We start from the raw sequence: 26,188 nt of genomic DNA, 5'->3' as shown, positions 1-26,188 counted from the left end.
GATTAAATAATGTGTTAAATGTATTTTTTTATTAATCTGCCTCATGTCATACATTCACCTTAAAACAATTGGGTCAAACTGAACATCTTTGAAATCTCAACAATACATACAATTTAATCAAAACAATATTTATTTTTGATATTTTCACAGAGGCAAGTATCACATATTCTCAAATGAAAGTGACTCAAATCAAAAAGGGGCAAAGCATGTGGAACAAATGCAGAACTAATATATATCACATGTTTATCAATCGTGTTACTTATTATACAGAGACATTCTGATAAAGAATAAACTACGCAATATCTTGATTAACAAGTACATCAAAAGATACATTCCTTTTATTTGCTTTTATTTCACAGAAAATATACCAGACAAAAGAAGGAACTGAAGCATACTAAGCCGGTAGCCCACAGGAATGTATTTGTACTGCTTTTTAAGAAGCTTCTCTGACAGATGTGCTGTGACATGGCAGATATTGCTCTGAGCAGAGAAAGTGACTGCTGCTCTCACACAGACTGCCACCAAAGGAGATACAATTGAAAGAAATGCTCGGAGGGAATAGACAAAATTCTGAGTTTTTTTAAAGGCTGTACTGCTTTTTTTTAGTGGCAGCACTTAATTGTAATCTTGTTACACAAGAGTATATTCATTTAATTCTCTTTAAGCTCTCACATTAGAAGCATGTCTGTGCTTCTCCATGACAAAACAGAATTATTTACACTAATGGCTTCATGCAAGTGTTATTATAAGAATGAACAAAACGGCAAGGACATAGAGATGGCTTAGAAGTGAGTGGTCGTGCTATCACTTTTCGCTTCACACTCCCTCGAGTGACCTGATAATGTGTCAGCCTGGTCACAGTTGGATCCTAATTGGACGACAGGACATTAAACCTTGGTTGGAATTCAACAATTCACCAAAAACAGACAGGACGCTGTTGACCACGGGACATTCAGAAGACACAAGTGTACATTGGTAGAATATCAAAAACAAACACACGCCAGTATTACTGAGGTGTGTATTCAAAATGAGTCAAGTACATTGTGACACATTCAAGACGCGCAGTCGTTTAAACATTTTCGTTGGTCTTGGTCGAAGCGGATCAACATGTAGAGACACATTCAGATATTTAGAAAAACATACAATCAGAGTTAGATAAACATTGTCCTCATGCAATTCAGTGGAAGAATCTGAAACATGATCTGTACCTCGGTCGTCTTTTGTCTCTGTCCTTCACCGCCTTCTCTCTTATATAACAACAACTTTTGAGGCCTCTATTGTACAAGGTAGATTAACTTGAGGTGTGTGAGTGTTACTTCAACATGTACATGCATGCAAGTGACTTTTTAAGTGTCCCACCCTGTCTGAGGAAATAGCACAGTGAATTGATATGCCCAGATATTCATTGATTAAGAGCAGGTTTGACCAGACTGTTAAAGGATGGCTGACTTAAATGTTCTACTTATCATTAGTTATGTGGCTACAGATGTAGCAAAGCATTGCAATACTGTACAACCATAATAAAGCTAGCGTTGATCTTTGGTCTCCCAAAATCCAGTTTAGGACTTTAGACAATGAAGTGGAGTTTCAGTATGTGTTCTCAAAGAAGCCCTCTGTAAATAGAGTAGAAGAGATCATAATAATGAAGCTTAGCGCAAGTTCAACCAGGAAGACCGTCTTTACTCATTCATGTATTTCTATCTCTATGTTTCTACTCTCTCTCCTCACTCTTCAGCTTAGCCAATCACTTCGCTCTATTCCCAAGAGCCTATCATAGCGTGCCGTCAAACCCTTTAAACTCCCGACAGCTGTCATTTCAGGTGACTCAACGCAACCCTCCTCCACCCCTTTTCACCTCCCGTCCCTCCGAATCCAGGGTCAAGCCAAACCACTCCTCCTCAGACCGACCCCGACCATCCATTCACCACCACCAGTGTCTAGACCCCGGGGGGGTTTCATCGGATCGGTTCTACCCTCCCGAATGATACTTCCTGCACAACGGGGCCTTATCGCCAAAACTACTGTCACATTCATTTGTGTATCTGCGCATTAAATATGTATCATCACATCAAAACCGTCTCTCCTGATTGAAATGGCGTTTTGAAGCTGCTATAACTTGTGAGACAAAGGATCTAAAAACCGACTTGAGTGTTTAGGAAGGGGATACAATGTTTTTTGAAAGATTTGATAAATGTATTTCTTCCTTCGCAAAGCCAAGCTAATTCATTAATGTTTATTTACCCCTCCACGTGCAGCTTGAGGGGTGATAGAATAATAGATTAGCGTAGCCTAACCTAGCTTGATTATTTTCTAGTAAGAATCTAGTTTTAATCCCTTTGTTACCTTACTTTGAAAATCTTTACCCCTGTGCGCTTGGAAATGGTTGCGGCTAAAGTTAAGCTAATTGTTGGATTCTGATGTGAATTATTTGTTAATACAACGTTAAAACAATAGTTTGACATTTTGGTTTGACATTACCTGAATGCTTATCCTTGCCAAAATGTAGCTTAGAAAATCAATACCATGGTATTTATGAAGCTAACCACAGCAGTCAATTAGCTTAACACCAAGACTGGAAATGTGGCTATTCTCGGTCTATTAAAAGGTAGAACAATCTGCCTAACAGTACATATAAAGCTCACTGTTAAACACATTATATCTCATTTAATGAATGCTGACAAAGTCAAAGTCTTTAGATACAGCCATGCTTGTTGTTTCCCCTGTCTCTAGTCTTTAGGCTAAGCTAAAACAAGCTAACCAGCTGCTGGGGGTAGCTTCATATTCGTCTCACTCACAGCAAAAAGAGGCAATTAGGCTATTTACCAAATGAAACTAAATATTAGCCTTCACTTTTAGTCTTGAAATAATGTATGTCTCCATCCAGGGAAATGTGTCTTCTTACAAAATAACCTCAATATTCAATAGCACATCAACCAATGGATTTAAGCTAGGTAAGTTTTGCATTTTCTTCTGATTATGATCAATTGTAAAATAAATCAAATCTGTTCTTTTAAGTCGTGCAGTTGGTTAACACCCACACATAGCTGATGTGTACAACGCTGGCGCATAGCCTACAGGCTACACACAACGATGTGTCGTCCTAACCAGTTAACCTTGAACCCTGTTGTCTTGGACATCATGCCAAATTGTTCTGAAGGCAAGAATGGGAATATGCAAAACATGGCCATGGATGGAAGAGAGAATAGGAAGCCTGGGCAGAGAGGAGAGAGAAAGAGGTAGTTGTGGTTTTCGAAACCTTCAGCTATTTCACACCTTTCTCCTTCTTCTCCTCCTACTCCTCCTTCATCATCTTCTTCTTCCCCCTTTCATTCGAAAATGTCTCCTGGAGAGTGATTGAAAGGTTCGTACAACTCAGTCCCCCTCTTTTCCCAGGGTTATTGTCGTGACATCACATATTTGATAGATGAGATCATTTCCAAACATGCGCCGTCATGTGCGCTGAGCTTTGAGTTGTCGAGCCCCCCATTTGTTGACTGCTGTATCCTATCATGCCACTGGGGTTGCTGACATTCACACCGGCCACATGCTGAGTCATCTATAAACCACAAAACACATGTTGTTAACAGAACATTTGCTACCTTGAAATTCATTTAGTACAAAACAAAAACACACACACACACACACACACACACACACACACACACACACACACACACACACACACACACACACACACACACACACCACACACACACACACACACCACACACACACACACACACACACACACACACACACACACACACACACACACACACACCTGGGTAATGTTCCACTGTAGCTGCTGAGTTTGTTGCCCTCCGTACACCGGCTGTTGAGGTAAACCTCCAACCTGCTGCTGTCCCATCATCCCATTCTGTTGATGTCCCATCATCCCATTCTGCTGCTGTCCCATCATCCCATTCTGCTGCTGTCCCATCATCCCATTCTGCGGCTGTCCCATCATCCCATTCTGCTGCTGTCCCATCATCCCATTCTGCTGATGTCCCATCATCCCATTCTGCGGCTGTCCCATCATCCCATTCTGCTGCTGTCCCATCATCCCATTCTGCGGCTGTCCCATCATCCCATTCTGCTGCTGTCCCATCATCCCATTCTGCGGCTGCTGTCCTATCATCCCATTCTGTTGATGTATCACCATTGCGCTTTGCTGTCCCATCATACCCTGGGTCATCCCTGTCATATAAGGTGCGCCACTAGGCTGTGCCATGACACCCTGAGCACCCATTGGGCCATTCGGCTGTCCCATCATGGCCATCTGTGACGTCATCATGGGGCCTCCCATTCCACCTGCCTGGGCTAAAGAGTGGTACGATCCATATGGATGTGTCGGGTATCCCATTTGGTTCATGTACAAGCCTGCTGACAGTTTTCACAGAGAGAAAGCGGCCATTTTAGCATTGGTAAGCACTCTGTAATTGGAATTCTCTAATCCCTTTGATATCAAATGAACACTAAGGAGACAACAACATCTAAGAGAAAGTTTTCCAGTTCTTACCATGAGCAGACATACTGGCGTGTACTGATGGGGCGGAGGCGTACAGGGAGAGAATCGAGTCCTTGGACAGTTTCTTGACAGCGCCCCCCTCTGCTGTTTGTGTTCGATCCAGGAACAGACTGAGGTTTTCAGGCACAGAGGCAGTCACTCTACTCTGGGGCATGGAGCTGGAAACAGGCTGGAGAGGACAGGGGTAGCGGGAATAGAGAGACAGAGAGGATCCCTGTATCATCAACAGTACAAGGGTGCAATAACCACGGTGTTTCTGTGCAAATATTATCTCGCAACCCACTCAAACTGAGAACATGTCTAGTCTAGAATGTGTGCCTTTCTATTGTAACCTTTTACAAAAAAGAAATGCCACCAAAGAAGCTTAGGAATTAGAAAAGGGTGAAGACGGTTTCCTCCAAAAAGAAGCAAGTCCACCTCAAAGCTTGTCGGTACATCTATGTGTACGTATATTTAGACCATACATGTTAAAGAAGTGTAATTTCTCTATGTCATGGAGGGTGCATTGGCAAGATTATAATTAGGCCTAAAAGTCCATATTCACGCTATCGGCTCTATAAGGCCGAGGGCTCACAACGAAAATGCTAACATCAATGTGTAGCAGCTATGTTCACTTAGTTCAGCATGCTTTTGGGACCATGAATATCTGTACAAAATGTTATGGCATCCATCCAAGAGTAATGGACATTTTTCAGTGTGGACCAATTGCCGTCCCTAGAGGCCCGCTGATAGCAGAAGCATTAGGGATTCTGTGAATAGCCCCCTGTGATGTATTTGCAGTGTGTTACCGTGTTTCTTTTAGAGGAAGCAGTGGCCGGTGCTGGCAGGGAGCTGAAGAGATCCAGAGCGGAGTGTGCCAGAACCGGATTGGACACCGCTGGCCTCCCATTACTGAAGTCTGAAACACATCCTCCTCCGTTAGACACTGCAGGACTTTGAGCAGGGAGATCTAAGAAAGGGTAGATGGTAGATAGTCTGATTATACGCGATTATTATCTATGTCTATCTCTTTCTCTTGCTGTAAATGGGTGTTCGTGTGTGCATATGTTTGAGCTGCATTACCTAATCCAAGCAGGTCTGTGACAGCCTGGGTATTTGTCTTGGGGCTGACGTCTTTTTTCTGTCACAACAGAGAAAGCCGATGCAAGTAATGCAATATGTCTGCATGGAAAAAATGAGCTTGAATCAAGAGTCCTTGGTGGTGAAATGACCTTCCTGCTATGTCTGACCAGCAAAGTTACTCCCAATCTCCCTCTACTGGCTGAAGATTGTTATCCTCATGACGTGCTTCCTGTCGTGTCACCTTCTCCTCACACACTAACATGCTCTTTACTTTTTCTTTAGCACCTAATCTTCCTCTAGCACTCTATACCTCAATTGAATACTGCACTAATTTACTCAGAGCATCAGTTTAAAGGTAGGGTAGGTAAGAATGGAGAAACCAGCTTGAGTAAGCTCGAATTTGAAAGTACACAACCCTTCCTTCAGACTTCCTCACAGAGCCCCTCCTCCAACACACACGAACGCGCACATGACCAATGAGGGCAGGAGATGGAAGGCTGACAGGCAGGTCGGCCATCCAGTTATCTGCCGCGGGCCGAGGCAAATAATTGGACTTGATTTTTACAGCGCCACGGCTTCCACAGATGACATATTTGTATATATTTATTGTCAAAGCATTTAATTTATTCATTGCTATCGGGAATATAACAAAAAGTGTTTCTGAAGTGAATGACCTACCCTACCTTTAATGTTACAAATCTAACAACATAGGGACAACATCAGTTCTCTATCAATGCTGCACTCACCAATTTCATCTTCTCAAACACAACTGGTTCCTTGGGTATATTGTCGCAGCTCTTTTCTTTCTGTACACAGAAACAAATGGTTTTGTTTAGCAAACAGACACTAAAGGTGAAATGGCCTTGCTCAAGAGGGGGTAGATGATCAGGGAAGAGACAAAAGAAGGGATGTAATTTTTGTAATGATCCTGTCGAAGGCACAGAGCCTTGTTTGTGTGTGTGTTAGGACTCACCCTGAGCATCTGGATGTCAATGACTTTATCGATGTACTTCTTCTTTTCATACTTGTCTCTAATAAACATCTCTGCTAAATGGTCTGTCTGGGGGCGCTGGAAGCACTCAGGTAAGAAAGCCTCGTAGAGACGTCTGGCTTTGGCATTTCCCATCTCCTGAACACACTGATGACACCAAATCACAGAAAACATGTTAACATTGTTAATCTCTCTCTGATATAGGCAGAGTCCAGTGTATAAAACGAAAGGAGTTCATTTTGTGGATCATGAGAAAAGAGACAAAAGATTGCTGACTATAGAAAAACGTCCACAAAAGGGAGATGAATGCTGACTGTCTGGCCCATCAGACCCAGACAAGATGAGCTGCATACTCTGAGAAAGTACTTCCTCTCCTGTATGTGAGCATGCAACATTTAAAAAGCCCCGACAGACACAGCTAAAGCCACCAGAAATGTTTGTTTACTCTGTCGAAAAGAGGAATATATGTATACAAATAAATATAAAATAACCAAATCCACTGACCAGGCTTTCCGTACACAACAACTATACAACTATAGCAGATTTCCTGTTTGGGCATCTTATGTAAAAGCGCTGTACCAAGCATAGTCTAAAGCAGGGGTGTCAAACTCAATTTAATCACGGGCCACATCAGCATTATGGCTGCACTCAAAGGGCCGGTTGTAAGTTTAAGACTATATAAAATACATATATAAATATATATATAAAATAATGTATTATATTACATTATTGCCTCTGCATTGGATTATTATTGGATAGGCTAATAACTTCATAATTAACTACGTCTGAAAGCAGAAGTCTGGGGCAAATCATTGCAAGTCTCTTCAGTACGCATGTCACAAAATGATTTAAAAGTGACATTTAAAAAAAAGTAACATTTAAAAAAAAGAGTCAAATTCTGAGAAACGGGCACATTCTAAGAAAAAAGGCATATTTAGAAGAAGAAAAATCTAATTCTGAGAAAAAAGTCTAATATGAGATGCATTGTGGGACATGTAGTTTATGGGCAACGTGCTTCTGTAAAGTAGCATGTAACCGTATAATAAACATATTATATTCTTTGCAAGCTCTTGTGGGGCCGCATAAAATGAAGTCACGGGCCGGATTTGGCCCCCGGGCCTTGAGTTTGACACCCCTGGTCTAAAGCATTCGTTTTTATTGTACCTCATCCATAAGTAAAAGCACGTACAATGTCTATCCAAAGCTGGTATATGCTGTGGTCTTATGTTTAACCTGTAATGTCCCTTACTAAATAAATATGTTCATGCATCGATCCATTAATGATTAACACATCCCTGATTTATCCAAGATTCTTCCAGCTTTTCTACAAGAGCACACTACTTTCAAACTACATGAATCTACCCACGTATCGGTGAGTACGCTATCATTGTGGGATGTAATCAATACATGTGTAATAAGCTTATATGTGTCTTTAAAGTTCTGCTTATCAGCGCCTCTAAAGCTAACCAATGAACACATTGTATCCTATTTACTTGAAGCATCTATAATTGTAACGTAAAGGCTTACATTAAAGGTAAAGTAAGGTACGTTTATTTATATAGCACATTTTCAGACACAGAGGCAATTCAAAGTGCTTCATCATTAACACTTAATAAGAAGACAACAGAAAGGAATACAATAAATAAATATAATGGAATAACAGATTCATAAAACCATGCATAAAAGAGATACAGAATAGTTTAAAAACAACATTGTAAATACGGTAGGTGCTAAAACCAGTTAAAAGGCTTCTGGGTAAGCAGCTGAAAAAAAGTCATGTTTGGTGAAGAGCTCAGGTTGTTCTGGAAGTGTGTTCCATTAAAGGTAGATGAATGTCTTGTGTCTCATACAGACGCTTATGGATGCCAGTATGAAACATTCAGGGGCATGGAAATGTGTTTGTATTTGTCAGACATTAACATATCTTCTCTATGTATTCGTATCTGTAGTGTGACCTCTGACCTGGACCTGCTCCTGTGTCCACTGGTCCAGATTGACCGACTTGACCTTGGAGATGTGGACCCCCAGGTTTCGATGGATACCGGCACAGCGGATACAGATGAAGATGCCCAAATTCCAGGATGACCATCTTGGACCTGGCAGAGAGAGTGAGGTAATGTTTAATATTTAGAGAAAACAGTCTTTAGAGGAGGCTGATAAAGTAATTGGGCGGCAGAACAAGAACTAACAAGAGAGATGAAGATGTAGAATCCGTCTAGAAGTACAACAGACAGCGAGAGTAAGCAGGCGAGAGGATTGGATGCAGGATGATGAGAAACACTCTGATTAATTTAAGTCCAATTATAGAGAGACGAGCCTGAAATTCAATAATTAGTTTGAATCCAGGTGGGAATCGGCTAATCCAGTGTAAGTCCTGCAGTGACACGATAATGCGATCCAATAGGAGAGTTAGCCTACATAACTGAGAGGGAATAGAACGGCACGCACACACACACACACACACACACACACACACACACACACACACACACACACACACACACACACACACACACACACACACACACACACACACACACACACACACACACACACACACACACACACACACACACACACACACACACACACACACACACACACACACACACACACACACACACACACACACACCACACACACACACACACACACACACACACACACACACACACACACACACACACACACACACACACACACACGATACCTGCAGGGATGATTACTCATATGGCCATGAGCCTGTGTATGTGTGTGTGTGTGTGTGTCATCTACAGTAAGTGGGCCATTTTGTCTATATTGCTGCCATTTCTGTCTTAACGGTTACATTTGAGTGCCCCCATGTATTTATAGGTTTCAAATATATCTTATGTTGTCTGTGCTTTGCTTTCCAGACCACTCCGAGAGGGGGGGGAATACAAACGACACCGTCAGGTTATTTTCCTGCTGAAATTATGCAACCGTCTTCTTCAGAGAATACAATCAGCTTCAAAGAGAATACTGCTGCTTCTCTCCCCGTCTCTCCTTACATCTCACTCTCCTCTTGCCCCCCCCTCCTCTTCTCCTTCCTCCATCTCTTCCTGCTCCCCCTCCCTGGATGAACCCAGCCACCCTCTGCCTCATCTCTGTTATGAGTCCTTGCTTGCAACCTTGCTACAAGTTGGTGCACTGTGGCCTTTACACCACTAGATGGAGGAGCAGCTTGCAAGTTGGATCACTCATTGGCCTCTCCTGGCCGCCAAAGTCACTGTGCAGTGTTACCGAAAGGCCATTATATGCAAATGAAAGAGGAAACTTCAGAAGAGAAAACATGCAAAACTTTCCTCTTAAAGACAGCTGCAGAAACACTGTATCTGGGTGCAAGTGAGTCAAATCATAGCTCCTTGTCTTGGCTGCATCCTGCACTTTAAAGGCTAAAAGGGTTATTCTGTTTGAAGCATTAGAAGGCTATCGTAGGCCGTGTTCTGCATGTTTAAGTGTTTCTGGTTTGCAGAGCTTGCAGGCTACATTTCTTTTAAATGAGTTAAAGGGAATATAATGCAAACAAAAGTACAGAAAGCAAGCAATGACAGAAGGTCAGCAGACAGACAGAGGATGTCCATCAGCCTGAGCGTCTGGCTGCAGCATTAGCTCTGACGGCGGCTAATCACTGTAGCATTACTCTGCTCAGCCGCTGTCGACATTGGCACCGACAGAGAGAAAGAGTGAGATTTGCAATTGTGTTAAACTCCCTGTTGTGCTGGAATGAGTTTGTCTTTACTCGAATGCTCCGCTGTGTCCTGGCCGCCATTTCTTATCTGTCTCATTCACCAACGCTGCCTCCCTCCTCCTCTCCCCTGCCTGTCCATATCTCTCGCTCACAGTCCAAATTCTCCCTTTCTCAGACTTTCCCCACCCTCACTCTCTGGGGCTTTGACTGATTGCTGCCAATGTTTTTTGTTGCATTTTGTGGTAGCTTTTTTTTAAATCTCTTTTGAGCCAGGCAAGTGGCATGGCTCTAGTGTTGGCAAAGTTGGTCTAGTGCTTTTGTCCAGACTGAAGTATCTCAACAGCTATTGGATTTGGTTCAAATATCCGTGGGGCCCAGAGGATGAATGCTATTGACTTGGATCTCCCCCTTGCTTATCCTCTAGCACCATGAGTTGACATTTTGGGCTAATAGTGAAATAGCTTGACAACTATTTGATGAACTGCCCTTAAATCTTGGCGAATATGTTCATAGTTTGTAGACGATGTATCCAAGGGAACTTTTTGTTTCTCTAGTGCCACCATGAGATTGTCTGTCAAGTCCCACAAACAAATGCTAATGAAATTACACATGGTTATATATTTTACTTTCCGAAACCTTGTGTGTCCATGTGTCCAGTGGTGTAAGCATCAATGTAATCTCCTAACAGGGTATTATGGATGTGTGGAGTCCTGGTGCTCAGGTGTGCACAGGAGGGTGGCGACAAGGAACAGCGAGCAGGAGAGAGTTGAAGGCTAGTTTTTTAAAAGGGAAACACACCTTCTCTCTTTGGTTCTAATCAATGCAGTGCCTGAGTAAGAAGCCATACAGCATATGTCCAGCATCAATGCACACCTACAGGTACTTTGAACAGACACAGAGAGTAGGAGGAATAGACTTCTAAAAAAGGAAGGACAGATTGGATAAACAGTATGTCCAAATCAGATTCTCTGTTACCATGTTGCAATGCACATTCCTCCACAGTTGAGTAAGAGCTGTGAGTAAACTTCCTCTCTTCTTTTGTAATCAAAAGAACACATGCCAACAAACACCTTCTTTTGAGGTATAATTAAACACTTCAGGTTTGACTTGTACATCTTTCCACGGTTGTTATCGGGCAAACTCCAAAAGTAGAGGGTTTGAATAGCACATTGATGAATCATCCGGGCGAGTGTGGTTGTGGTTGTCAAACATGCAGCTTGAAGCACATCAGGGGAGGAGAAGGCAGAGGAGAGAAAAAGAGACGAACAAGAGGGGATTTCCACCATCAAATGGTGGACGTTAGCCGTTTGGTGGCCTGCTGGGACGAGCAGCGAGTGAGAGCACACTGAGATCTATAATGAACCTCTCTGTCACTCACCCACACACATTTATCTGTATTTGTAAAACTTGTGAGGACCTTTACTCACTCCATCCATTTTGTATATAACCCTCCATTACACTTTAATCCATGATGTAACATTTTTATGGCCAGTGTAATTTAAATTTGTATTGATATTGGATTTTGATTGCATGTTATCCACTTTCATGGTTGCTATTGATTCCCATCATTTTTTCCATTCAGTTAATCACCATTAACTCTTGAATATATATAACTATAACTCGTGTAATCCACCATGGTAAATGTTAAGTCTGCATACTTTTTGGTCGATGTAAAACTGGAAATAGGAACAGTGAACTTAAATACTTCATAATGACAATGTCACCTTGTCCAACAAATAAAACAGACTAACTGTTCACACTGGTAAATGATACAACTAAAGCAAATTGCAACAGCCTGATAATAGATTTTACCATTTTTGATTATACACGGAAATAAATTACCTAAACCAGGAAGCATTTATCTAATCACACACACACACACACACACACACACACACACACACACACACACACACACACACACACACACACACACACACACACACACACACACACACACACACACACACACACACACACAATATCGTGTGCATACAGTGTCAGTGTGTGTTGTTGGCGTTTTCAGCAATCCCACCTTTCTTTATTCCCACTCATGCTTTTAATTGTCTCCACTGAAGCTATTCATTCTTTCCATCCCCATCACGTTTCTCATTGTAATCCTCTTCCCTGTGACTCAATCTGCACATGCCTTTAAATGTCTGGAAAAACAACAAATGCCAAAAGTTCCAACAGTTCGATTCAGAGTTGTTGTTACGGTTGCTGTTTGTCTGCTCATTAATCTGCCTGTGAGTGATTTCAGCTGTGTGTGTGATTATGTAAATGAGCTGTGTGGTTGCTCCAACATCATTGGCTGCCCATCCTCTGGTCCGCCTCTGAAGATGGTGATTGGATTGACGTCGTCCAATCGCAGAGCACAGCCGGCGCACACCTGCTGGGGAGGAGTACAAAGGCCGCGGACTATCTTCACTCTGGAGGCTCTGTTGAGGAACAGACGCCTCTCGCTATTTGCTCGTCGTTCTGTGTTTGACTTGTGTGGTCTTATTGATTGTGATCAATTCTGTTAGCAGGGGATAACTCGTATGTGCTTAGTGTCGTGTTGATATGTGTTTAGAGTGTTCAGTTACCTTATTTAGCTGTGTTTTCTTACAGCTTCCTTTATTTAGTTGTACCACTTTTAGAGTGAGGTTTTGTTTCGTTCTCTATATTAGTATTTATTTCTTCTGTATGCCTTTAGACTCCTTTTGAGTCCTCCTTTTGTTCGGTTATTTGTCAACCGGTGCCCTTTTGTTGTTTCAGGCTGCCTGCCTGCCATTTTGTTTCACCTTGCTTTATAATAAAACCATTTATAATTATTACCAATTCCAATCTGGTGTAAGTTGCTTTCCTCTCCCCCTAGTCGGGACGTAACAGTTGTACATACTATAATCTGCATATCATCCCAACCCAGGACCACATGGAAATAACTTTCCTGTCATTATTGTGCATTAAGTGAGATTGTTGTTGTTGGATGTAAATAAGAGAATCCTACAATATTGCACACATATAATTAGCATGAGCTCTCTGACTCCGACTCCGACAATTATGATGACACATAGGACTGCAAATGTCACACGGTAACATACGTATTCATGCACACAGCCATTGACATCCACACACACACAAGCAGGTGCATATGGCTCATTAACCTATATCCCACATGGATAACAGCCTCTCTGCTGCATCTAGTTAAATCCCACAGAGCCTCAGTCATCGGCGAATCCTACGCCCTCCTACACCAGCACACAAACACACACTCATCTTAACACACACTTGTCCCATGCTCAAGCCCCTCAGCATCTAAAACAATCCAGAAGCCCTGAGGCCAAACAGTGACCCAGAACCAGTCAGAGCTACGCAGATGGACCCTATTGATAATTTACTAATACACACCCACCATCTGTGTTACAATGGCGGGGTCATGACTGTGATTCTGCAGGTGAGTCACTGAGGTTTGAATTGCTCAGTAAAACACGCCGTCACTGTAAGCTTTAAATCTTAGACATGATTTTATGCTTCATTTAATCAGTTTTCTGACATTATTGTTATTTTAATCTCTGTAGTTATTTTATTGCTTGGTTAAAGACAGAGCATTCTTGTATTGAATATACATTTTGAACAACTCTCAGAGAACTTTGTAATAAAAATGTTTTAACTATCCTTTACCTTGATCTATAAACATTAAAGATTAAATAATTCAATGCCCAACTTCAACTAAAACACTACCCACAGTACTCTATACACTTTTACTCTGTTTTTCGCTTTACTGCTACTGACACCAAAAGGGAACAATATAATAATAGGTGTATTGTTGTTGTTTACATTTCACTGTAAGACAACCCTTAATGTGAGATTGAACGAGGTACTTATTATTTGCAATATATTCAATTGCATTCGACATTGTGCCATTAAAACAATGTAGTGATGTCGACGGTGGAAGCAGCAAATTGTGTTTTGAAAAGGCCCCAGAACAAGAAAAAACAATACAACTTTTAGGGTATAATTACCATAATTAGAACATTGTCACCGCTTTACTCAGCTCTCAGACATGATTTTCTGACAGGGGAATGAAGCTGTTAGCCATGCTCTTATCAAACCCACCAGACACCATTGACCAAAACAGTCATGTCACCTCTCTGAACACGATAGTTGCTGGTTTACTAACGCCTGACCGGTAAGTTTGTGGCTGTTATTGTTGGACTTGGTTTGGATTCACAAACATATCTTTTTCACTCTGCCTACTATACGGTATACATAGATTAGGTTTCAATCAATCCAAACTATTCTTTTAAAGGGTTCCTACTGTATTACAATGTCTTCAGTCACAGTTTTAGGGCTCTGTTTCAAAATGTAATTGAACGACTTTAGGTTTAAACTATGATTAAATCAATATATCCTAAAGTTAGGACCATGTTATAATTCAGAAATAATGTCCAAACTGCACACAGAGTTGAGGATTGAGGGAAATATAGTAATATACAGTATACAGTGCACGCAGTAATATATTATGAGCGGCCGTGTAGGCCAAAATTCAAACTCACCTCGCACACACACTACTGAAAACATCTGGCCTTGCACACACACTACTGAAATCCTCTCACATTCACTACTGAACACCTCACGCACACACTACTGAAAACATCTGGCCTTGCACACACACTACTGAAATACTCTCACGTTCACTACTGAACACCTCACACACACACACTACTGAAAATTAAGCCTCACACACACACTACTGAAATACTCTCACATTCACTACTGAACACCTCACACACACACTACTGAAAATTAAGCCTCACACACACACTATTGAAATCCTCTCACATTCACTACTGAACACCTCACACACACACTACTGAAAAATAAGCCTCACACACACACTACTGAAAACATCTGGCCTTGCACACACACTACTGAAATCCTCTCACATTCACTGCTGAACACCTCACACACACACTACTGAAAATTAAGCCTCACACACACACTACTGAAAACATCTGGCCTTGCACACACACTACTGAAATCCTCTCACATTCACTGCTGAACACCTCACACACACACTACTGAAAACATCTGGCCTTGCACACACACTACTGAAATCCTCTCACATTCACTACTGAACACCTCACACACACACACACACACACTACTGAAAAATAAGCCTCACACACACACTACTGAAAACATCTGGCCTTGCACACACACTACTGAAATCCTCTCACATTCACTACTGAACACCTCACACACACACTACTGAAAACATCTGGCCTTGCACACACACTACTGAAATCCTCTCACATTCACTACTGAACACCTCACACACACACACACTACTGAAAATTAAGCCTCACACACACACTACTGAAATCCTCTCACGTTCACTACTGAACACCTCACACACACAATACTGAAAATTAACCTCACACACACACTCCTGAAAAACATTTTACTGAAAGGTTCTCAGTAGGGAATGTGCATGTGTTTCACCTATGTGTGTGTGAGGGGATTCTTGCTGTAACGGAAGTCATTCTAATGTAACGGATGTCATTCTAATGTAACGGAAGTCAGTGGTCTCTTTGCTAGCCCCGTTAGCTTCATTAGCTCCAGGCTGCTACTCCGAAGTGTTTGTTGTGTTGATGCCTGGTGGAGTATTCTTCATTGAAATATCGCACTTATCGTATGGCTCTGCGGTTCAAACAGACCGTCCATGAATGCAGTTTATTCGGTAAGTGAAATTCAAGCACTTTATTTCTTACTTGTCTTTTTATTCAGCTAACAAGCGAGACGAAGCTACATCTGTGCTAACGATGCTATCCGTAGCATACAAGTTAAAACATAAGGGAGAAGTGTAAAACATTAAGAAGGATTATACTGTAAAACATCAGGCTTCTCGGTGAGGTTGGTAAAATAAGGTCATGCTTGTACATTAGTTGGCTTGCTAGTTAGGTAACTGTATGCATTGTTATTGTTAATTTAAAATAGCTATGCTCGTCGATGCAGACAGCTAGCGTCACATTAGTGTTGAAGAGCAGAGTACTGTATGAGATTAACCTCACTATAAGATCTGTGTATCTGCAACATATGCATCTCACATTTCCAGTTGGTTCCAGAAATAACGTTAACGTAGATATTGCAATATGGTTTGTTGAGCTGGAGTTGATTATTGAAGCTTACTGGTTAACGTTCATCATATTAAACGAACGAACCCAAACTTTGTTGTTTTTATTAATATTATTACCAATACTTACTTAGCATTTTATTACCATTACACTGGAGAAACCGACTTATGGCTGCTTGTGGCAGCAGAACGTGAACATGTAACTTAATGCCTGCATTTGAGGACGAAAAATAGCTCAGTCAATGCTTTAGGGACAAGGAAATGATTTGTTTAAATATTAGATATGACGTTATGTGTGCTTCTGTGACAATGAAGCTTATTCATTGCTTTACATTTGTTGAAGATGTTTGTCTTTTACCCTTACGTGTGTGTGTTACAAATGAATGTGAATATGGCATAGGACAAATATTTAAATTGACTGTCTCATGAAAAACGATTCTAAAATAAAAAGGACCACAACTATACAATAATACACAATCCAACTGATAAGATACAGTAAGGGCTTTGATATCCAGCACTTTCTTTAAGGATAACAAAAAGATTAGCACATGACATTTGCATGTAAAAAAGTCTGTGACCATCACATTGTTACTTTACATATATATATATATATATATTTTGTTTTGTTTAAAGTTTAAACCACGAGAGACAGACCTATTCCAAACATCAGTGAACTTCAGCATCGACTCAAAGGTACAAGGAATCGAGAAACGTTCTGGTTTAAATAGATAAAGTAACAACTATAATCAGCTTTCACATTTCAATGTATTTAAGGCAATTATTATTTTACATTGTGAGAATTGCTACCATTTGTCTCTACATATTGTCTGTAAAAGACGTGGTAAAAGTGGTTCTTGCAGTGAGACAACCGAGCAGTTGAATATTATTTAATACGATATTTTAATGTTGATTAACTGCAGACTGTTCATTCATAATCTGATTATCTTTGTAGTACAAAGTGATGAATTAAAAAAACACATTTAAAAAATACATTATTTCTACAGCCGCTAAATAAACAAACGTTTCATAAATAACACACTTGCTCTGCAATAATGTCATATGTTTGTCATTTCTGTTAGGAAAGGACATACCTGAAGGACACAACTGCCTCACCGTTTTCTCAGAGGGGCAAGAAGAAAATGAAAAGCTGATTTCAGATTAAAGACCAATACTCACTAAGAAACTACACTTTTATTGTGAACACAAAGTCAAACAGGACCATCATTTGTTTGTGACAGCTGAGCCCAGTATGGGCTCACAGATGCAGTTAGGTGGTTTCTTCATCAGACCTGGTCGTCCTCCTCCATCAGGCCACGTCCTCATCCCAGAGAAAGACCTCTCCACCTTCTCCAGCCAAACCCACAGACAGGACATCCGTCACGCTGAGGTTTCTCCCAAAGTCTCCACACTGTCTCAATTGATCCACACTGTGAATATGAGGGGGAAATGTGTGTCATAAATGCTTTAGACAATAAGAAATATGAAGTTAACTGTAAGGAATGGCTCATTCTTTTTTAAATAGACAAAACTATTACTGTATTTCAATATCTCATGTCTGAAAGTTTAATTTAAAAGAAGAAGAGGCCCCAAAAATAAAGATTGGTATATCAATAAATGTAGTTGATTGTGTCTTTTTAATTGTTTAAAGTAGATAGAACTGGTACTTAAGAGTTTGAATACAGTCTGGTTGCGGAGGAGGCACACAGGTAAGAGCATATAGCTACCATCACATGTAACTAAGCTTGACTTGAATTTATTAAAAGTATAATTAAGTAACAGCAACAAATCAATAACAAATCGTGCAAAAATGTGAATCTTTGCTGGGTCCACTGTTGAATTTACCACATATTGTATGTTTTAGAAACCTTAAGGCATTTATAGATTTGTATGCAAGTAATATCCTAAAACTCAATAAATACCGTAGATTATTATTGAAAGTTATGCTGAATAGTTTCATGTTCACTTACCTTAAGCAACGTAAAACGTGCAGATCGGGGGGAATACAAATACTTGTATTTCTCTTTTGGTTTGCAAGGGTGTCACCTTCCGCGGAGCCCATTTTCTGTAGTATTATCCTAACAAAGAGAAAACAATAGGGAACAACCCTTATTTAGGTTTTTTAAAAAGTGACAATATCAGCTTGCATTCATCCGACAAAACTACGACACAGGGTATTGTCTAATTGCTGGTTGTCTTGTGTTTTTATGGGATTTGGATAACGGATTTATTCTATAACATATTTTGAATGGTTTTCACTTAATACTGTTATAAAGTCGGCTGCGGACAGCCGGGCTGTAGTAAATAGTGCAGCAGATCTACACAGATAGCTCGCTAGTTAGCATTATTAACGTCAGCTATTTATGTACATTTTCAAGTTCTGCTTGAAAGCAAGTTCCTGCAAACTGTTCAAACAAACGCCTCAACTTGTACCATTTATAATCTGTATGTTTGAATATGGATCTTAAATCGGCGTGACGTTGAAGCAGCTGCAGTTCCTTTAAGCATACCGTTAGCATTTTGCTTCTGGCTACGAGATTTATGATTTGAAAATTATAAAAGTAGGGTAGACATGTGGATATTATCCGGCTGAACAAAACGTGACCCGTCTCTTAAATGTGTCTCAACCACAGACCTTATTTCCAGCTATTTTCAAACCATATTGCAATATCTACGTCAACGTTATTTCTGGAACCAACTGGAAATGTGAGATTCATATGTTTCAGATACACAGATTTTATAGTGAGGTTAATCTCATACAGTACTCTGCTCTTCAACACTAAAGTACGGTGGCCCTGAAGTGCAAGACACCACAGCATTTCACAAAACGCCACAGCATTTCACAAAACGCCGCAGCATTTCAGAAAACGCCGCAGCATTTCACATTGGACGGAAAGGGTATTCCTTTAGGGAGAACACTTCTTGTTTGTGATTGGACAGAGCAGCCAGAGAAGCACTGCTGTGATTGGTTGTTTTTGCTGCCAGTCAAGAAATTACGCTTCGTGATTGGCCCAACACATCAGCCGTTAGCTGTTAGCACACACTCAGAGCTCACAGCTCCTCATATCTGTTCAGAAACTGGACAAAAGTTAAACATATACACAACACAGACTGTCTATGTCATGGTGAATACAGTCGCTGCTTTATTTATGTCTGTATGACGTTGTTGTGAGTGTGGACGGAGCAGCAACAGGTTAGTTTAGCCTGATGGATCCGATTCCGATAGGATTTACATGGAGATACGGCCCGCCCCCTCTCCAGCGTCTTGTTTGAATGACAGGAGTAAACACAGAATTAATGCTTTATTAACTCATGGTTTTTAAGGGGCTTATCTCCATGTAAATACTATGGTAGACTACCCAATATTCGCATCGCTCTAATCGCTCGAGTTTCACCGCGGCTGTCAGCTGTGTTTGCTCCTGTCAATGCTGTCATTCAAACAAGAGGCGCTGGAGAGGGGACGGGGCGTATCTCCATGTAAATCCTACAACAAAATGAACATATTTGACCGTGATTTAATTGTAATACACGTTTCAAAGTGATGCCGAAGTAACTACATACTGATAACGGTTAGTAAAAACCATGAATTAACGCTTTGACAAGTCTGCAGATAAGACGGCAGGCGAAAAGCTTTTAAAATGCGTGTTTTCTGAATCTGATTCATCAGGCTAAACTAACCTGTAGCTGCTCCGTCCACACTCACAACAACATCATACAGACATAAATAAAGCAGCGACTGTATTCGCCATGACATAGACAGTCTGTGGATTGTACATGTTTAACTTTTGTCCAGTTTCTGAACAGATATGAGGAGCTGTGAGATCTGAGTGTGTGCTAACGGCTGATGTGTTGGGACCATACATTGTGGGACCATGGTTGGGACATATTTCGCTGTCGGGTGTTGACCAATCACGAAGCGTCATTTCTTGACTGGCAGCAAAAACAACCAATCACAGCAGTGCTTCTCTGGCTGGCTCTGTCCAATCACAAACAAGAAGTGTTCTCCCTAAAGGAATACCCTTTCCGTCCAATGTGAAATGCTGCGGCGTTTTCTGAAATGCTGTAGGGTTTTCTGAAATGCTGCGGCGTTTTCTGAAATGCTGCGGTGTTTTCTGAAATGCTGTTGTGTTTTCTGAAATGCTGCGGCGTTTTCTGAAATGCTGTAGTGTTTTCTGAAATGCTGTTGTGTTTTCTGAAATGCTGTGGTGTCTTGCACTTCAGGGCCACCGTACTAATGTGACGCTAGCTGTCTGCATCGTCGAGCATAGCTATTTTAAATTAACAATAACAATGCATAGTTACCTAACTAGCAAGCCAACTAATGTACAAGCATGACCTTATTTTACCAACCTCACCGAGAAGCCTGATGTTTTACAGTATAATCCTTCTTAATGTTTTACACTTCTCCCTTATGTTTTAACTTGTATGCTACGGATAGCATCGTTAGCACAGATGTAGCATCGTCTCGCTTGTTGGATGAATAAAAAGACAAGTAAGAAATAAAGTGCTTGAATTTCACTTACCGAATAAACTGCATTCATGGACGGTCTGTTTGAACCGCAGAGCCATACGATAAGTGCGATATTTCAATGAAGAATACTCCACCAGGCATCAACACAACAAACACTTCGGAGTAGCAGCCTGGAGCTAATGAAGCTAACGGGGCTAGCAAAGAGACCACTGACTCCCGTTACATTAGAATGACACCCGTTACATTAGAATGACTTCCGTTACAGCAAGAATCCCCTCACACACACATAGGTGAAACACATGCACATTCCCTACTGAGAACCTTTCAGTAAAATGTTTTTCAGGAGTGTGTGTGAGGTTAATTTTCAGTATTGTATGTGTGAGGTGTTCAGTAGTGAATGTGAGAGGATTTCAGTAGTGTGTGTGTGAGGCTTAATTTTCAGTAGTGTGTGTGAGAGGATTTCAGTAGTGTGTGTGCAAGGCCAGATGTTTTCAGTAGTGTGTGTGTGAGGTGAGTTTGAATTTTGGCCTACACGGCCCTTCATAATATATTGTACAGTACACGCTGTCCTTGGTACTCTGAGTCTGAACTGTATGACAGCCGGGGCACACAAACAACCAATCACCTGATTGTTACAAGGTAAATCCCTGCTGGCGTCTGATTGGATGAGATTAAAGTGTTCGTGGAGGGATAAAGCTTGATATCACCAGGTGATATCTCCACGGCAACCAGGGCCCGGTATATACGTAAACACAAGTACAATGGGGACATCAATGGAGGGAGGCTTTATACACACACACACACACACACACACACACACACACACACACACACACACACACACACACACACACACACACACACACACACACACACACACACACACACACACACACACACACACACACACACACACACACACACACACACACACACACACACACACACACACACACACACACACACACACACACACACACACACACACACACACACACACACACACACACACACACACACACACCAGCCTCTTGAGATGGAAGCCAGAGGTTGAAGTGTTGACTACATTATGCACCTGCCTCACCCTCTCTCTCCCTTCTTTTCATTATTTCCTGGCAGTTTTGAGTATGTACAATGAAGTGTCACATTCTGAGGAAGTAATAAAAAAACTAATAATACAGTACGTCATGCGATATAGGAGAAATTGGAAACGGGAAGTTGTGCAGACCTGGCAGTAAGCTGCAGTCAAAAGGCAGAGATATGGTTTAATTGCTGCAGTCTGTATAGCAAGCATAGACAGTGAGGATCTAATAGCATTGCTAATGTGTTTGTGTGTGTTTTCATGCACTGGTGTAAGCACACACTTGGCTCCACACATCTCACCACTTCCTCTTGAATCACAGCGAGGGAGGAGGGTGATAAACCCACGGAGATCTATGTCAAAGCAAACAAGATTAGACCGAACCTCATCACAGGCCATATGGTCAAAGCCTTTGGAGAAGGAAGGGAGGGGACAACCGATTTAAGGGTGTGCACTATGTGTGCACTCGCGTGTAGTTTAGTGAGAGTGTGTGCTAATCAGGTATGAGATGAAACACATCTCTTCAAGCATTAACCTACATTACAGTGCCAGCTCATTAGCAGAGTTACGTGAAAAAAAGGTGGGAAGTGAGAGTGATGTGTGACCTTATCAATTGTAGTATGGAGCCACATGTAATGAAATGGTTAAATAATAAATGCAGAACAGGCTTCTGCTACCCGCCAGCAAATTCGCTTCAGATTATAGTGAAAGGTCCCTGAATGTTCAAAAGATATTTTTTCTTCAAGATAAAGCTAAAAATAAAGCTGTGTGTGTGTCTGTGTGTGTGTCTGTGTGTGTGTACGTGTGTGGCTATTTTCTCCACTAACTCCTAATCTCATCTGCATTTGGACCAGTCTGCTGCACTTTAAGGTCAAGCCAATCAAAGAAGCGATGCCTGATAAACACCATTTGATTATTTGAATACATCAATGGCAACAATCAAACCTAAAGATTTTAAATGTCTGTTTTTTTTACATGTCTCTGATTTGGTCCAGAAAGGTCCACCACTGCACAAAATCAGAAATAATGCCTCATCATCTGTGTTCCTCTGCTTTTGTCGATGTTTTAGACGAGCAGTCACATTTTTAGATAAGCTGCAAGAGTCTGATCACAGCGTGCTTTTTTAAAATTGACTTCTGAACAGTCACAAGTCTCTTCGCCTGAAGTCTTACAGCTCCTGAAATCCTATTTATATCAAATTAAAAATACCATCCACAGGCCATATACTAAAAAAAACAAGCACTGTGTCCTGCTGACGAAAGCAGTTTAAACCCAACCAAGACCTTGAAGTCAACTCAAAAGATAACTGTAAAAATAGCCACTAGATATGTGCAAGTGTGTGGAAGCAAGGTTTCGATAACACATGGAGAATCAATCTTTAAAAAGGGTATATGTAAGAAGGTATTGCTTTTACAATTGTCACAGATGGATTAAGTTATTGACTTACAAAATACTTTTTTAATTGAGGCTGTTTGTAGGCTGAGGCCGTAAATTGTGCCAGTGAAATTATGTTTACGTAAGAAAGCAAGTCCAGAGAGAAACCCACCTGATGTGATTTTTTAATAAAACATTTGTGCTGCGAGCATCGTCACCCTGGATAATTTCCTAAAAGACAAACAGACTTAGTATTGGGGAGGCAGACGAAGACAAAGAGATTTAATCAAAGATGCAGAACAAACACACAGGTAGTCATGGCCCAATAACAATCACAATCTGAGTTAGCACCGAGGCTAAGGTCAGCTAAATTACTGGATGTCAAAAGGTCTGTCCGTCTGTCCTTATATGTGCACCAAACATAAGAAATGTTTCCCGCTAGGAGCAGCCATGGTACACAAAACAGCGACTATAACTTATTGATTTTTCCTCTGAGGGTGCTTTGTACACATCCGATTTCTCTGCGGTTGTTTGCCTGTCCATTTGTCTACTGTGAAGCAAACAAGCACAGATCCAAACCCGAATGCGGCACTATAGAATACAACATAATCCTCGTAGAATACGGAAAGCAGCATACTCATATAATTCACAACATTTTCATGAGGAATCCCAAGGGTGTCTCCGGTGTGACATCCTGCGGTGATTTACGTACATTAAGCCTTCACTCGAGAATTTATGAATGAGGCGGGAGCAGTTTCAGTCGTGTGGAAGTGGAAACGTGACATGTAGCTTCCCTGTTCAATCATCTCTCTGACATGGTGTGGACAGGTCAGTTTTATCAATCTAAACAGCTTAACTGAGTTGCATCAAAACCAGTTTGGAATACTGCATGGTACATCTAAAGGTTTTCTTTAAAAGTTTTGACGTAGGCCTAAGTTGTTTACGTACACCTGAGTGTGGTTTTATGTGCATTTATCTGCCAATGTATGGACATCTAGTGGCATTTTGCATTCACAGATATCATCAATTCATAACAACTTATTGACTCCGTCTCAAACTCAGTGTATTTGTGACCAAAACATCAGTGTTTATTGACCAGCATGGCCAAACAGGTTCATCAAACAGCACGAGGCTACATAGACTGAAAGTTGCACAAACACTGGTTGTGATCGAGTTAAACAACTATATACTAATCCTATAATACATGTTAGAATGATTCAAGGATACTATACCAACAATCTCCCAAAAAGTAAAACATGAAAGACGATATGAAGCACTAACACACTACCAATTACTCAAATGACTTTACAATATCATTATAATAATAAGTGAGGAGGATGACACGCTTATAATCCATCCACATTAATATTGTCCCTGTAACCTGTCTGCCCTCAGATGGCAGGAACATGCTGTTCAGGGTGACTCAAAGTCAGCTGATGTTGTATCTATCTGTGTTTCCATCCCTTCTACCCCCGTGGTTTCCATACTGGAGTTCAGGGAGCCTCAGGTGTCTTGCAGAGGTCCCATTAGTAGTTAGACTGATTTGTACACATGATCTAATTTACTCGTTCCTTCCTGTATTAAAGTTCCTTAATTCTCATCATTAACAAAAACCTTATTATATGAAAGGTATTCCACATTAAATATGCATATATAATAACGACTTGGTGATGGATACACTTTGAGCTCCAGCCTTGTGAGGATGTGCTGCCGTGTCTTGCAGCATAGTACAAGGTAATTGGTCGAGGAAGGATGAATGCACCGCCGCATTTTCTAGCGTAGTAAAGGAGCAAGAGAGTCGATCTATGCCCTGGCTATTTACCGGCATGGACTGGACTGGGAAGCATCGGCAATCACTTACCTTTTGATTCGCAGTCAGCGCAGAATTTATTATCTTCCAGCGCCAGCAAAGAGTTGAGGACAGCCTGGTATCTGTCAACGTCTTTCACAGATCTGCCCGTCATCATTGCACTGGTCCTCCTCCTCCACAGCCCCTGCGGTCCGAGCCGGCTTTTGTCAAATAGCTTCTTATTTGATCAATTGCAACACAGCAGTGTGTGTAAGAGCCGATGCACTCCCTTCCTCCTACTCCTCCTCCTCTTCCCCGGAAAGCAGGGCGAGTTTGTTTCACAAGATTGGATGATTGTCTCTCAGCCAACCGGCATGCGGGTTATGCAAATTGGCTACTAATACCAATCAATACGTAACCTGGAGAAAACAACTTCTGATTGCCAAGCTGTAAAATGTAATGCAAGGTCGACTTTAAACCGCATCTGTAACCCAACACTGATCTGACTCTCTTCCAGCTCTCAGACCGTCCTCTCTCTCTCTCTCTCTCTCTCTATCTCTCTCTCTCTCTCTCTCTCTCTCTCTCTCTCTCTCTCTCTCTCTCTCTCTCTCTCTCTCTCTCTCTCTCTCCTCTCTCTCTCTCTCTCTCTCATCATTTATGTATATGATATGAATAGCCACTACTTTATGTTTTGCATGCTATAATATATTTAAAAGCTGTATTTTCGCTTTATCAAGAACATACCAGGTCGTTTGGTTTATTTGACTGCCAATAAGTTACATATACTGCCATCCTGTGGTCAACTATAAGAATAGTTTTAAAAGTAGAGTGCCTCTTTTCCCCTCCAAGACGCAGGACGGCGATGAACAACCTGCAAACAGCCGAGGAAATGTTTGGTGAGACAGCTGACATAAAAACTAAGTTTGTAAAGCTACCAAAGCATTACCGGAAGTACATTCATTGAGACTTCAAAATAAAGTTAGCAATGTGACAAAGGAAGCAAAACAAGTGACCTTTATAGCTATATGTAAGGAAATTGGACCAACAACTGCTGTTTGTATTGAATGG

At 41.2% G+C, this 26,188-nt stretch overlaps 1 protein-coding gene and 2 long non-coding RNA genes across 5 annotated transcripts; 1 reads left to right on the top strand and 2 right to left on the bottom strand.

Annotated features, from left to right (window-relative positions):
* Positions 1–122: 122 nt before the first annotated feature.
* On the bottom strand, positions 123–25,597 carry smap2 (small ArfGAP2). Of its 3 annotated transcripts, none has more exons than XM_034094490.2 (9): positions 25,193–25,597; positions 8,544–8,677; positions 6,564–6,728; positions 6,337–6,396; positions 5,591–5,648; positions 5,317–5,477; positions 4,520–4,697; positions 3,782–4,383; positions 123–3,556 (listed from the first exon to the last, which is right to left on the bottom strand). In XM_034094490.2, exons 1-9 carry the CDS (start codon positions 25,296–25,298, stop codon positions 3,431–3,433), a joined length of 1,590 nt encoding a protein of 529 aa, XP_033950381.1. In that variant the 5' UTR covers positions 25,299–25,597; the 3' UTR covers positions 123–3,430. The 3 variants fall into 3 exon arrangements, with proteins under 3 accessions (XP_033950381.1, XP_033950382.1, XP_033950383.1); XM_034094491.2 differs by having other exon boundaries at positions 3,782–4,380; XM_034094492.2 differs by lacking the exon at positions 6,337–6,396.
* LOC139434843 (uncharacterized) lies at positions 17,041–18,023 on the top strand. The gene is made up of 2 exons (XR_011644154.1): positions 17,041–17,101; positions 17,488–18,023. It is a non-coding gene; the product is annotated as an uncharacterized lncRNA (long non-coding RNA).
* On the bottom strand, positions 17,512–21,078 carry LOC139434842 (uncharacterized). The gene is made up of 3 exons (XR_011644153.1): positions 20,929–21,078; positions 18,376–18,483; positions 17,512–17,835 (listed from the first exon to the last, which is right to left on the bottom strand). It is a non-coding gene; the product is annotated as an uncharacterized lncRNA (long non-coding RNA).
* Positions 25,598–26,188: the final 591 nt, after the last annotated feature.

The sequence above is a fragment of the Pseudochaenichthys georgianus genome, chromosome 11 (assembly GCF_902827115.2).
Source record: "Pseudochaenichthys georgianus chromosome 11, fPseGeo1.2, whole genome shotgun sequence".
Taxonomy (NCBI): Eukaryota; Metazoa; Chordata; class Actinopteri; order Perciformes; family Channichthyidae; genus Pseudochaenichthys; species Pseudochaenichthys georgianus.
The sequence above is the reverse complement of the archived record's forward strand: the minus strand, read 5'-3'. Positions and strand labels throughout refer to the sequence as shown.

What these genes read in the sequence shown, in the direction of transcription:
- smap2 (XM_034094490.2), bottom strand. Translation starts at nt 25,298, where the DNA reads ATGATGACGGGCAGATCTGTGAAAGACGTTGACAGATACCAGGCTGTC. An exon ending in GGACACAGGAGCAGGTCCAG is followed by an intron (nt 6,729 to 8,543) that starts GTCAGAGGTCAC and finishes TGGTGTCATCAG; the next exon opens with TGTGTTCAGGAGATGGGAAA. An exon ending in CACAGACCTGCTTGGATTAG is followed by an intron (nt 5,478 to 5,590) that starts GTAATGCAGCTC and finishes ACCCTTTCTTAG; the next exon opens with ATCTCCCTGCTCAAAGTCCT.